Source organism: Vipera ursinii (assembly GCF_947247035.1).
Source record: "Vipera ursinii genome assembly, chromosome: 1".
NCBI lineage: Eukaryota > Metazoa > Chordata > Lepidosauria > Squamata > Viperidae > Vipera > Vipera ursinii.
In genome coordinates this window covers 333,649,118-333,661,282 of record NC_139512.1, presented here as the reverse complement: position 1 = coordinate 333,661,282, position 12,165 = coordinate 333,649,118, and the positions used below count along the sequence as shown (strand labels likewise).

The 12,165-nt window shown below is 38.0% G+C and overlaps 1 protein-coding gene across 1 annotated transcript in view; it reads right to left on the bottom strand.

Annotated features, from left to right (window-relative positions):
• OTOF (otoferlin) overlaps positions 1-12,165 on the bottom strand; it is a gene marked incomplete at both ends in the record, with an annotated part of 162,620 nt that overhangs the window by 19,269 nt on the left and 131,186 nt on the right. Inside the window, 5 exons of the mRNA XM_083378964.1 lie at positions 1,410-1,476; positions 2,837-2,965; positions 4,745-4,774; positions 10,517-10,647; positions 11,741-11,903. Coding sequence (XP_083235090.1) covers positions 1,410-1,476; positions 2,837-2,965; positions 4,745-4,774; positions 10,517-10,647; positions 11,741-11,903 — 520 coding nt within the window. The remainder of the gene's footprint in view (positions 1-1,409; positions 1,477-2,836; positions 2,966-4,744; positions 4,775-10,516; positions 10,648-11,740; positions 11,904-12,165) is intronic.

Genomic DNA, 12,165 nt, shown 5'->3' with positions numbered 1-12,165 from the left:
TATTTTATTTATTTTTATTTATTTTATTTTAATTCCATTTATATCCCGCCCTTCTCCGAAGACTCAGGGCGGCTTACAAGCTTAGCAGTAGCCTTCATTCTATGTATATGCCTGCTTATTAGGGCTTTCACACACACCCCAAGCGGCATTATTACAAAGTCAGCTTAATTGCCCCCAACAATCTGGGTCCTTTCTATATCATGCTGTCATTTCTACCATTTCTGACCCTCTTTTACCAGTCTACTATAGAGAGCTTCCTCTCGTACTGTATTGTGGTTTGGTATGCTGGCCTGACAGCCGCGGATAGGAAAGCATTACAGAGGGTGGTGAGCACAGCACAAGACATCATGGGCTGTTCCCTGACACCACTGGATGACATCGCCAGGGCTTGCTGCCTTGGAAGAGTGAGGAAGATTCTCAGGGATGACTCACACCCTGGACGGTATCTCTTTACTCTTCTACCATCGGGTAGGAGATATAGGAGTATAGCCAGCCGTACCAACAGGCTGAAGAACAGCTTTTATCCATGGGCAGTTAGGCTTTTGAGCAGGAAATAATTTTATAAATTTTATGCATGATTGACTTGCAAGGCCGGTGTGTTGTGCAATTAGCTCACATGGTGTAATAAGATGGAGGGTTTGTGTCACTGTGAGTTGGGGTGGGTGGGGGCACGAAGGGAGGCTCAGCCAATCTCAATGTATACATGGTTGTACTTTGACAATAAAGGTTCATTCATTTTTTTTCCTTTGTTTTGCCTTTGCCTTTCTTTGCCCTGAAATACAGTAGGTCGAAGATATAATAAGGTCTGGTTCTGCTTTTGCTCATAGCCACTCAGCAAAGTATCAAAGCTTTGATGGGGGTCCAATATATGCTGTATTATTACTTGCATGCATGGATGTATGTAAAAATATGTCCTGTCTTTAAAGTGATCTGGTTATTTTTGGAGAGCCAGGTTTTGGCCACAACAACAGATTAAGAGGAGATTTAGAATGGCAAATGGCTGTTATGAAAACAGTATGGCTGTTATGAAAAAGTATCCTCCTCCCTCCCCCAATATATTTTCTACTAATTTAAGCAGTGTTGTTTTATAAACTCCCATGAGCATCAATATACTCATCAGAGAAAATCTTTGTATATCCTCATAAGAATCTTGTCCTTCAGTACAGTCCTTGTGTCCTTCACCATATGCCATTCCCAATAAAGGGATTTGCTAAATATGACTATGTATTGGTCTTTAATTATTCTGTAAGCAAACAATCAGTCAACAAGGGAAATGCTTCCTTATTAAAGAACTGCAGTGAAAAAAAAATGTGTGGCCTGCTTATTGCTGGAGAGAGTTTTCTTTGTAACAGAAGAATCACAAGATCTCCTCTCCTGTTTCTTTCTCCTCCTACTTTTCAAATATTTACCCTCAGTGGTGTCCATCTCTTCTTTCTCTTCAGCTTCTGCGGCAGCTGCCTCTTGCTGCTGAAGTAGCTAGAAAAATGAATGTTAGCCAATGGAATGGTTAAATATAGCACAATTTCTCTTTGAACACATGGACAGTAATCATTTATCAAACAACAGAAATACAGAGAAAGGTGAATTCAAATGCAATACTTCCTGTTTTTATCCTTTAACTCAAGACAATAAATAATACTTTGTCTACTGCCCGTTACTTCTTTGCCATCTTCTCCCATTAGTGGACTGACTGTTTCTTTGACTTTTTTTCTTATTTTTTATGTGTTGAAAGAAACTTTTTAAAATTGTTTTGAAATTTGTTGCAAGCCTTACTTTCTTCAAAGCCTTAGCCTTCCTAACTTCATCTTTGCAGGTTTGGGCTATTTGTTGATGTTCTGATTTAGATATGTGTCCCTCTTTCCATTTTTTTAACCTATCCTTTTTTCCCCTCTCAGTTGGTCTGAGAATTTTTTGTGCAACCATGTTGTTTTTTTCTTGGTTTTCTTTTTTAGTGGTATTGAACTGGACTGGGCTTTGTTATTCCATTTTTCAGAGCTCCCCAAGCTTCTTGAGTTGATTTCCCCTTACAGTGGAATATACGTAATGTAACACAATGGAATTACAAGAATAGAGCTGAGCTTGTGATAATATGGGTGATTAGTACTGTAAAGATTCAGATAGTTCTTCGGAATGTAGACTATGAAGTCTGAAGGGGAGGGACATAATAGAGTGATTTTTTCCCCCTATGGTAAGAATAGTAGAAACATACCACAACCAATCTAATCTAAAAACAAAAAAGGGACTGCTTTAGGATTGTTTTTAACAATGCCTTAAAAATAAATGAATTTGGAAAGGCCAAGTATATCTCATAACCAGGAATACAGAGTTGGAATAATAATAATAATAATAATAATAATAATAATAATAATAATAATAATAATAATAATAATAATAATAATAAAGTTGGAAGGGACCTTGGAGGTCATCTAGTCCAACCCCCTGCTAAGGCAGGAAACCCTATACCATTTCAGACAAATGGCTGTCCAGTCTCTTCTTAAAAACCTCCAGTGTTGGAGCATTCACCACCTCTGGAGGCAGGTTGTTCCATTGGTTAATTGTTCTAACTGTCAGGAAGTTTCTCCTTAGTTCTAGGGTGCTTCTCTCCTTGACTAGTTTCCATCCATTGCTTAATGGGCATATTTTGTTCATGAAGAATGAAATCTCACATGGATCTCACATACTCTTTCATCATCTAGGATAATATTGCCAGATGAATTATTAGATACTTCTGAGATCTTCTTCTTTCTCTGACATCTAAACTGGTCCAGGGCCTGCAGGCCATAAACTAAATGAGAAACTTTGGAATATCCATCCTGCTTGCCAGTGAGTTGCCCACCTTCATAGTTTCAATGGAAGCAAAATACTTGGACCACCAGTCTAGCATGCTCTCATCAGGCTCCTCATCCTCAGCTTCTTCTGCATTTCCTTTCTTCTTCTTCTTCTTTTTCTCCTTCTCTTCTTCTGTCTGAAGGAGAGTGGAAAAGAAGTGAGAGGTAGTTATGAAATGGAAAATAAACTTCTGCCAAAGAGTCTAGAGTGACACATTCAGTCAATGCAGAAAAATCCAGACAGTTTAATTTCTGTACATTTAGACCCATGTTTCTCAACCTTGAGGAATTCTGGGACTTGAAGTCCATACATATTAAATGGCTGAGTTGAGAAACAGTACTCTATAGAATAGCTGAGCTACCTTGGCCTGTGGGTCACAGGTAGCATTCCTGGTGCAGTATTTTGTGTGTACTTAAATTTCTTTTTGTAAAATAGGAGGATTATACTGTAGCTGTAATTCACCCAACATATATATTTTATGGAAGTCCTGTAGCTTCTCCAAACAGAAATTACAGCCTCTCTGGCTTTGGGGTGCTAGAATACTCTAAGAACTAGTTCATTTTTTGAATGGATCAGTGTATTCTGCAAATCTAGAAAATTGGTTAATTGATTATCTAGGTTAGTATGTTGTGTGACTCAGTCAATAAATTTGGGCAATGGATGGACTTTTTCAGAAAAAAAGACAAATGGAGAACGTACTGATTGAAAAGGGCTGTATATGGGGATAAGGGAACGATATTATGTAATTTTGAAGAGGAAAAAGGGCATTAAGTATGTCTGTAAAGAAGATTGAAAGTTGCTTCTTTAAGTATTTCGTTTTCTTTCCTTCTCAATTTCTACTGTTTTCATCATTTTTAGTTTTATCTTTTTCTTTCTTTTCAATTTGTTCATGTTTATATCATGTAATTTTGCAAAAATATTATTTAATAAAAATTATACACATGCATACATATACACATACATATATGTATACATATAAGTAAACACATACAAGTATATACAGTAGTATACATACAGATACAAACATACATATACAAATGAATTTGGGCCGTGGCAGCAGATACTACAATAAATCAGTTTATTTTCTAACTGATTTATTGAAGTACCTGTTACCATAGCCCAAAATCATTTTTATATTTTTGTTTGTATCCATATGTATCTATATCTCCCCAACATTTCTTCCTTACACTAAAATTGCAATTTATGTTATAAACTGAGAATTCCAAGTGTGTCTGTGTTAGTGTGTTTGTATGTGTGTGTATTTGCACTGCACATAACTATCATTTTGAGGTCTGTGAGTGTGTGTGTATTTTTGTCTGTGTAATAGCAAAGGGACGCGGTGGCTCAGTGGGTTAGGACGCTGAGCCTGTCGATCAGAAGGTCGGCAGTTTGGCGGGTCGAATCCCGAGTGCTGTGTAACAGAGTGAGCACCTGTTACTCGCCCCAGCTTCTGCCAACCTAGCAGTTTGAAAGCACGTAAAAATGCAAGTAGAAAAATAGGGACCACTACGGTGGGAAGGTAACAGCGTTCTGTGCGCCTTTGGTGTCTAGTCATGCTGGCCACATGTCCACAGAGACGTCCTTGGACAAGTGCTGGCTCTTTGGCTTTGAAACAGAGATGAGCACCGGCCCCTAGAGTCAGAAACGACTAGCATGCATGTGCGGGGGAACCTTTACCTTTACCTTTAATAGCAAAGGACCTTGGGAAATACTTTCCTCAAACTTTCAGGAAGAACAGTGAATATCTATCAGTCTCAAATATTTGCTGGTCTATTCTTATTATATATAGGTCATCCAAGAAGGGAGCAATTTCAGCTTATTCCTTGAATGTAAGAAGATCGTGTTACTATAAACTGTTTCCAGATGCCAGAGAAGATGTTTTAGTAAGACATATATAAGCACTACTGTCACTTACCACATCCACCTTCACAACAGCATCAGAATTCTGTCACCAGAGAAAGGAATGTGGAATGGAGAAAAACAAGGGAGAGTTAATAAAATGAAGGAGAGTTATTGCTGTCTGTAGCACACATACTTGAACATGGGGTACAGCATCTTTGAGCCACGGGAGAAGCCCAAGCACATATCTGACATCAAACAAAAAAGGAAGGTAACACACAGCCCAAATCAATGGAAGGAATGTTACAGATGGATGAAGAAGCTTAGGGTGCTGTTCTGCCCAGATTTGTTGCTAGGACGCTTAATTTATACATGCAGAATAGCTAATGACAAATTGATTTTATTTTTATGCTTTATGTAGCATCATCAATTCACAAATCTTTTATAGCACATATAAGCAAACACTGGGCCACAGATTCACTGAAACTCTTTACCACTTGCTCTTCATGTCCCTTGAATAGTCTTCTCCATCTGATGCCTTCAGATGTTTTGGAACAATATCAATTCTTCTCACAGTGACTAGGGATTCTCTGAGTTCTGGCATTCTGAGTGCAGGGCACCTGGTTGGGGAAAGGTGTCCTGCCCCTCTCCCACCCCTCCATTTTTCTTGTCATCCAGCTGTTCACCATCAACTGGGTAAAACATGCCAAACTCAAAAACATTCTGTAAGGAAGACACTCACTTTGAAAGTATTTACTGTTTCAATACTTGCCAAAATGTTTGATTTGAAAAGCATGAAGTAAGCACTCTTCCCAGTATGACTTTGGAGAAGCCTCCCAAGGGGTAATATAGAAATCAAAGGTCATTCTGGGGGATAGGAAGATCTGCATTGCGAAAGTCTTGCAATGGAATTTAATGTTCATGGAAGTGCAAAAGGAAAAAAAGTTCCTCTGGTAAAGAAAATCATAAACTAGGAAAGCATGTGGAGATAATCTATATGTCATACTAAATATGTCAGGACTAACAGAATGCACACCGCTCCCTAAATACCAGAACAGAATTTGCTTGTCAATGTTTCCCCCCCTCCCCATCCCATTTCATGCACTATGTTTGTTTAAAAAAATATGAGCTTCTTTACTGATAGGTAACCAGGAAGGTCAGGCATAGGAAGATCTGCATTGCGAAAGTCTTGCAATGGTATTTAATGTTGATGGAAGTGCAAAAGGAAAAAAAAAAGTTCCTCTGGTAAAGAAAATCATAAACTAGGAAAGCATGTGGAGATAATCTATATGTCATACTAAATATGTCAGGACTAACAGAATGCACACCGCTCCCTAAATACCAGAACAGAATTTGCTTGTCAATGTTTTCCCCCCACTCCCCATCCCATTTCATGCACTATGTTTGTTTAAAAAATATGAGCTTCTTTACTGATAGGTAACCAGGAAGGTCAGGCATTTCGAAGGGTGATAAACATTATTTAAATATTATTCATGCCCACAAACACCCTGAATTTAAATAATGCCTTTGGAGAAGCCAAAGTGTCATAAATCAGTGAAGGGGAAGAAGCCCAGAGTTTTGGGCCCAATAGACACATTTATCATTCTGAGAACATATTGTGGGAATGCTTGCAAAAAGGCTGCTGAGACAATAGGCTAATCCAAATTGCACTCCCAAATCAGGATACTCAATCATTCTTGATGGTCCTGGTTTTTTCTAGATAGGTAGACTCTTCCAAACAACGTTCCAGGCACAGCCATCCATTATGCATTTAGGCCTGTAGATTTCACCTGGCTAGGAAACTCCCTTGATGGTTGGCACATCAGTTACTACTTGCTCAGAAAGCCAATGGTTTCGAGTCCTTGACTTGAACAGCAAAATAGAGAAAAACTCAGAGAAGAAGTCATTTGCTCCCATCAATTAAAAAGAATTTGCTATGCTTCAAGGGACATTCAGAACAATCTAAATTATTTCAGACAGAGTGGTGTAGGAATTGAATCTCAAAGTTTCATTGACCACTATAATTAAAATGCTGTCATGTGGATCAGACCTAGTTCGCCTTTCTTCAATTAATCTTGAGATAGATTAACAGGATTCTACAAAAACAATCCTCTGAATGCTTTACCTGTCTTTCCAGATTTCTTCTCTGAAATGAAGTTTCCACACTTTCAACCCAGTTCCCAAGATATGATTATCCATTTGTATTCTGCCCTTTAACTGAATGCAACAAGCCAACAAGTTTTTTTATACATTCCACTGACTAGACTCTATGCAGGATGCGAACTTTAAAGCCCCATTTTTGCCTCATTTTCGGCTGCCAGGTAAGCAAGACTATGTGGAGTCTCCACTACTCCTTTTATTCCCAAAACTGCTTTTACAGAATTATACAATAACAGAGTTGGAAGGGACCTTGAAGATAATAATAATAATAATAATAATAATAATAATAATAATAATAATAATAATAATAATAATAATAGTAGTAGTAGTAGTAGTAGTAGTAATGTTGGAAGGGACCTTGGAGGTCATCTAGTCCAATCCCCTGCTCAGACAGAAAACCTTATACCATTTCAGGCAAATGGCTGTCCAGTCTCTTCTTAAAAACCTCCAGTGTTGGAGCATTCACCACCTCTGGAGGCAGGTTGTTCCACTGGTTAATTGTTCTAGGAAGTTTCTCCTTAGTTCTAGGTTGCTTCTCTCCTTGACTAGTTTCCATCCGTTGCTTCTTGTCCTGCTTTCAGGTGCTTTGGAGAATAGCTTGACCCTATACCATTTCAGAGAAATAGTTGTCCAAACTCTTCTTGAAAACCTCCAATGATGGAGCATCCACAACTCCTGGAGGCAAGCTGTTCCATTGATGAATTGTTCTCTCAGGAAATTTCTCCTTAGTTTCAAATTGGATCTCTCTTTGTTAAGCTTCCATCCATTATTTCTTATCTTGCTGTCAGGTGCTTTGGAGAATAGGTTGACCCCCCCTCTTCTTTGTGGCAGCCCCTTAACTATTGGAGGACTGCTATCGTATCACCCCCAGTCCTTCTTTTCATTAAACTAGATATAGCCAATTCCTGTGACTGTTCCTTATATGTTTTAGTCTCCAGACCTCTAATCATCTTTGTTGCTCTTCTCTGTGCTCTTTCCAGAGTCTCAACATCTTTTTTATATCAGGGCAACCAAAATTGGATGTAGTATTCCTAGTGTGGTCTTAAGAAAGCAATATAAAGCAGTAATAACTCTTCACATGGTCTTGATACTATCCTTCTGTTGATGTGTTGATGCATCCTAGAACTGCATTGGGTTTTTCTGGCTGCTTTCCAAGACTTTCTTTCTCTTTCTCCCTCCCTTGCCTTCTTTCATTCTGATATTGCCTGTTGCAATATATATAAAGGTATATATTGTTCACATGGGCTCTACTCCTCATTGGTAATAATTATTATCAATAATCATTGGTAATAATAATTATTACCAATCCTCATTGGTAATAAGGACAGAATGAAAGCAATCAGCAGCTGGTAACTCCAAAAATCATTCAGATGCACCAAAACCCAATTCATTCTCTTTTTGTTTTGTTTTACTGTTCGGCACTGTGATGCTCTTCAGTCTCTTGAAACTGATTGCTAATTTTCCCTACTAAGATAATTAATATTAATTATATATTTGCTTTTGTTATTCATATTAAAACAAAAACACCACCACTCAATTCCAAATGGTACATACTAAATTTAAATGGGTTTTGTTATTAAAAGTATTTTAAGTGGAATTGGAACATTTTATGTGTCATTACTGAACCTCAATTAATCAGAACACACCGTTTGGTCTGTGGTGGATATACGGTATATTTGGAGAAATTCTTGTGTCATGTTTCTTGAGCACATCTGGTAACAGTTCTGAGTTCAAAATAGTGGGTTCAAGTGTTCAAAGGTCTAAATAAAAACCTTTCTGTTTTGAAATTTGGTCTGAACATTTTGTTCCATGTTGTTTTGAGTGTTGTAATGTTCCCTGATTGAACTGTGTTTTTTAATTAACCCCCACTTCCCAATAAGTGAGGGATGGAGGGAAGTGCAGATGAGGAGATGTGGTTAAGTACATGTATAGAAATATCACTTTGATATTAAAAAGACCACTGGTAGTTAAGTTTACCACTATTTCTAAAATTAGGAGAGGTTTTTTGGTTTCTTTCTCAGATACACCATCATTGGAAAGTGTGCCCTGTGCATTTGAGTATGAGACAGAACTCCTATTTTTCAGCTTTTCCAATTGTCACATGGAAAAAGCATCATGCTTGAGTTTTGGGGCAGACTGTCAAATGTAGAAAATGGACACGGCATACTCTAATAGGGGGAACTAACCACTCACAGGTAGGAAACAGAGAACTTGAGAAGGAGTAGGTTAAGACCTCTGCTACCCAACAGTTTTTCACATGAATATTCCATTACAAATAGGCAAGAAAAACTTAAGGCACACTTAAGGACGTGTTGGGGGGGGACTGGTGGGGGGAGGCGGACTTCAATCATGTATCATTTTCCAGGAATTCTAAGTATATAGTGTGCATCAATATGAGAGAAAGGGTGTGGTTTGTACCCTTTGCCCATTTCTGTAATCCCCAAGGCTTCATAAGGGCAAGAGGTGCTCTCCACCTCCAAAAGGTACCTTTGCTCAAATTGTGAGCAATCAAAACACAACTGATGAATTAATATACCAACAAATCAGAGGAACACTCATGAGATCACCACTCTTGGGACTCATAGCAGAGATCATAATGCAGCGTCTGGAAACTGTAGCACTTCCACAGATAACAACTAAAAGAATGGATCCAGTATGCAGACAACGCCCTCATAATAAAAAGGAACAACTATAGAAGACACATGAAAAAATCAACAACATCTTCAAAGGAATAAAATTCACAAGGGAAGAAGAAAACAACATACTACACTTCCAGAGGTAGTGATGGCAAATTAGAAATGCAAGTCTATCGAAAAACAATCCACACTAACCAGGTATTCCATTACCAAAATTACAGTCCAGCTTTCCACAAGAGGAGCTAGGTAAGACATTATTCAGATAAGTACAAAGACATCACAGTAACCCAGAACACCAGAAAAAACAAAAACAAACCAGCTGTACGACATCTTTCAACAAAATGGATATCCACACAACTTTATCAAAAAGTGCTTGACTCTCAAACCATTATATTACAACCACTAAAAGCTACAAAAAGGATAACATTACATACATCAAAACCATCTCAGAAACTATCAACAGATTATTATACCCAGAAGGCATCACCATAGCACACAAATCAGTATAGCACACAAATCAACTAAAGCCTCTAAATCATTTTAGTGAACCAAAGATCAGACTCAGTAGCCCAAGAAGTAAAATACAGAAGTTATCTACAATAGGGGTCTCCAAACTTGGCCACTTTAAGACTTGTAGTATGGCTGGATGAGGAATTCTGGGGATTGAAGTCTACAAGTTTTGAGACCCTTAATCTACCACATACAGTGAAAGGACTATAACAACAATACTAGAATAGATAGGCAGAAGGCAGAGTGTATCGATGAATATCAACTAGTAGTCAGAAGACATTATAAAAAGTCCTTAATCTCACAACACATGGATAGACCCAACCATAGTTTCTGGGCATTTGCTGAATGTAAACTGAGCTGTAAATTACACACAGCAATTTTCCAACAAGGATAGGAGCAGAAGGAGAAAAACAAGAGACAGATGGAAAGGACCAAACCCAGACTTCATTATTTGAATGAAAGACTGTTCAGAGATTCAATCTTCTGGGTGCCATGCATCAAACCCTTTAGGACTTCTGTAACTCATCCTTGACCCCTCTTACCGCTTCCAACTTCACCATGGTCTCCATCTTCTTGATGGGAACCTCTGGCTCCATGTTAACCACAATTTCACCTGTGGGGTGAGAGTAGGGCCCCCCATTTGCAAGAGTCACATAGGCGTTCATAAGTTTAGCTGGACAGAAAATAAATAAATAGGGAAAAAACAAGAGTGCATAATAGGCACAGACAGGAAAGAGAAAGAGAGAGAGCACAGATATATGAAATATTTTAGCATGGAAGTTGTCTGAAGATGAGATAAAGTAGATAACATTGAAGAATGAAAATCTGGTTGAAAAAATGTAGAAGAAATTGAGGAGGAACTTGGGGTTTAAAAGGAAAAAAAACCCTCACAATAGTAAGAAGCAAAACATTGAATATATGTAGTCACTGTGATGGGCTCATCTATCACCACAATCGTTTTGTGTTACATAGCTGATTTTCTAATTCCACTAAGTATATCTCTTGGCCAAATATTGGAATAATTTAAGTATAGCCATTATCAATATTGCCACGTTAGGTTGAAGAAGCAAAGTCATAGATATGCAACATCTTTGTTTCTTAAGGCTAACATAAGAACGACTCTCCTAACACACTAAAACTTAAAACTTGAAATAACAAAATATAATTAAATGTTCCCATAATCTTCTGTGTCTGAACAAATAAATTATATTATGTTTTGCTATTAGAGACTAATTCACATAATGTGCTTAAGACAATATCTCCTAACACTCTGAATTTGCTCAATCCTATTTCAACTAAATTTAGAGTGTTGACTGAACTCAGCTAGAAACCTTATCTGTTGTGAGATTTGAACATAATCTCTTCAACATCTTGTTATGAAGAGCAATTTGCCATTCACCCTCAGATTTCCCATTTTCTTCTGTGCCAGCAAACTATCATCTGGATTCCTTGGTGCTCTCTGAGCTTGGATGTTTTCTTGCAGACATTTCATTATGAAACTAGGTAACATCATCATCACCAGTGCAGTGTATTGATGAGGTTACCTAGTTTGGTAAGGAAACATTTGCTAGAAAACAACCATGCTCAAAGAGCACCAAGGACTCCACAATTGAACCCTGAGCTACAAATATTCTCTTCTATTTTTTCATCTGGATACTTAGAATGTATTAATACGTCATGCCCTTGGCCAATGAAAACAACCAGTCCATAAGTTGATCTTCTCCTGCCATCTATTCCCATAGCATGAATTCTCTTTGATTCCCTACCTGCAGTGCTCCAGTGCTGAGACTTCTTATCTGGAGGTCTATAGATGAACTTCCGTAAAGAATTGACAGCATGGCTTCCCACAAGGGTGTAACGCCCAAAGGCACGACAATCCACCACACGAATATTGAGGGGTGGATGTAGGAGTTCATTTTCAGGCAGATCCTGAAAATAAAAATAAATACAAGTCATGGATATTGATCAGGTTCTGGCATTTAAGAAAGAGGCACAGAAACAACAAAACTGCTTTATAAATAAAGTCTATGGATTTATCAAGCTTAATATATTTTCTGTATCGCTAAAATAGGCATCCTGAATGCTCTCCAGAAGTTTTGGATTTCAACTACCATTAGTTTTAGCTAGCATGGTTAACACCGGCAAGATTAGTGAGTTGTCTAAATATCTGAAGAACTTTAGCCTGCTAACC